This window comes from Mus musculus, chromosome 2 (assembly GCF_000001635.26).
Source record: "Mus musculus strain C57BL/6J chromosome 2, GRCm38.p6 C57BL/6J".
In the NCBI taxonomy this organism is placed as follows: domain Eukaryota; kingdom Metazoa; phylum Chordata; class Mammalia; order Rodentia; family Muridae; genus Mus; species Mus musculus.
In genome coordinates, this window is record NC_000068.7 from 86753465 (window position 1) to 86755359 (window position 1895).

Sequence of the window (1895 nt, forward strand, 5' to 3'; positions counted from 1 at the left end):
AATGTGGGGCATTCTAGCTATGGGAATGTCAAGGTTCCAGAAGGCTAAGTTTCCTTGAAACTCTTTGCCTCATGACTGCTTCCAGGTTTCTAAACCTGTAATTCGAGTCACTACTGGAGAGGATGTAGCAACAAAACACTGTATTTTCCCAAGGATGGCAATGTCTTTTCATGAATATTTATTGAGGTATGCATAATGCATTTAAATTTAAATCATAACCAAAGCACCAATATTTAAGTATAGATCGACCTCTGTCTGCTTTATGTACCTTCTTATTAAAGATAGTCTACATTTCTCCCTAATATGTAAGATTCATAGTGTATGAAATCTCTAAGGGAAGATCTTACAAATATTTCTCCAAGTCCTATGTAGGGCAAATTTTACATCCTTGTTCCTCAAACTATAGATCAAAGGATTCAGCATGGGTATAACGAGGGTGTAAAAAATTGAAGACACCTTATCATTGTCATCAGAATGACTGGACTGAGGTTGTACATACATAAATATTAAAGTACCATAGAACACTGTCACCACTGTCAGGTGGGACCCACATGTGGAGAAAGCCTTGTACCTGCCCTCTGCAGAGTTCATCCTGAGAACTGCTATGAGGATAAACATGTAGGATACCAGAACAATAAGAAGAGACACAATCAAATCAAAAGCTGCAAAGATCATAACAATAAATGCGATTTCCTCTGCATGTGAACAGAGTAGAGACAGCAAGGGGATACAGTCACAGTAGAAATGGTTAATGACATTGTAGCCACAGAAGGATGAAGTAAAAATCTTCACTGTGATGAGAAGAGACACAAATGTGCAGTAGAGATAAGGCATTGACATAAGAACCCAACATAGTTTTTGGGACATGAGGACAGTGTAGAGCAGAGGCTTACAGATGGCCACATAGCGGTCATAGGACATCGCAGAGAGAATGAATAGCTCACTACCAATGAATACAAGAAAGAAAGCTAGTTGTGTGGCACAAAGATTAAATGAAATTGTATTTTGATCTACAACAAAATTTTCCAACATTTTGGGTCCCACAGCTGTAGAATATCCAAGATCTGTAATAGCCAGGTGTCTGAGAAAGAAGTACATGGGTGTTTGCAGGCGTGAGTCCACTGTGGTGAGAACAATGATTCCCAAATTACCTACCATTGAGGTCATGTATATGGCAAGGAACAGCCCAAATAATGGGGCCTGCAATTCAGAGTGGTCACTGATACCCATTAGGATGAATTCAGTCATTACTGTGAGATTGTGTTCCTTCATTCTCCTGCATCAAAAAAAAAAAAAAAAAAAAAAAAAAAAAAAAAAAACCAAAAAACCAAAAACAACAAATAACAAACAAACAAACAAAACAAAACAAAACAAAACAAAACAAAACAAAAACAAAGAAGAAAAAACAGTGAATAGCTCTTACATACTTGGCATAAAAAATATACATTATGCTGCACCATTAGATTATGATGTATCAAAATTGTGTGTGTACACGTGCTTGTGTGAATGTGCTTGAAAATATACACTTTATACTTTTGTTTAAAAGATATATATACATGTATACATACACACACACACACACACACACACACACATATATATATGGGCAGATTCATGAATATATAGATGATTGTTTTACATGATCCTTAACACATAACAGTACTATATTTATAATGATATTTATAGTATACAGTGAAAAAGGCTTTCACTATCATGTAATACCAAAATGGTATTAATAAGGCATTGAATTGTGTTTGAGAAAAACACAATTTGAATTATTAATAAATTTTTTTAAAAACTGAAATAGATAAATATAGCAGTATATGCTACATGATATCTGTATGGAATAAATAATAAAATAGTTATAAAATATATACCTGTGCCAATACATTTAT

The 1895-nt window shown here is 34.4% G+C and overlaps 1 protein-coding gene across 1 annotated transcript; it reads right to left on the bottom strand.

The window, feature by feature from the left end:
* Nucleotides 1–330: 330 nt before the first annotated feature.
* On the bottom strand, nucleotides 331–1272 carry Olfr1090 (olfactory receptor 1090). The gene has a single exon (NM_146847.1). It carries the CDS (start codon nucleotides 1270–1272, stop codon nucleotides 331–333), a length of 942 nt encoding a protein of 313 aa, NP_667058.1.
* Between the last annotated feature and the right edge of the window lie 623 nt (nucleotides 1273–1895).

Bases quoted from the DNA above. Each gene is read 5' to 3' on its own strand.
- Olfr1090 (NM_146847.1), bottom strand. From the start codon at position 1,272: ATGAAGGAACACAATCTCACAGTAATGACTGAATTCATCCTAATGGGT.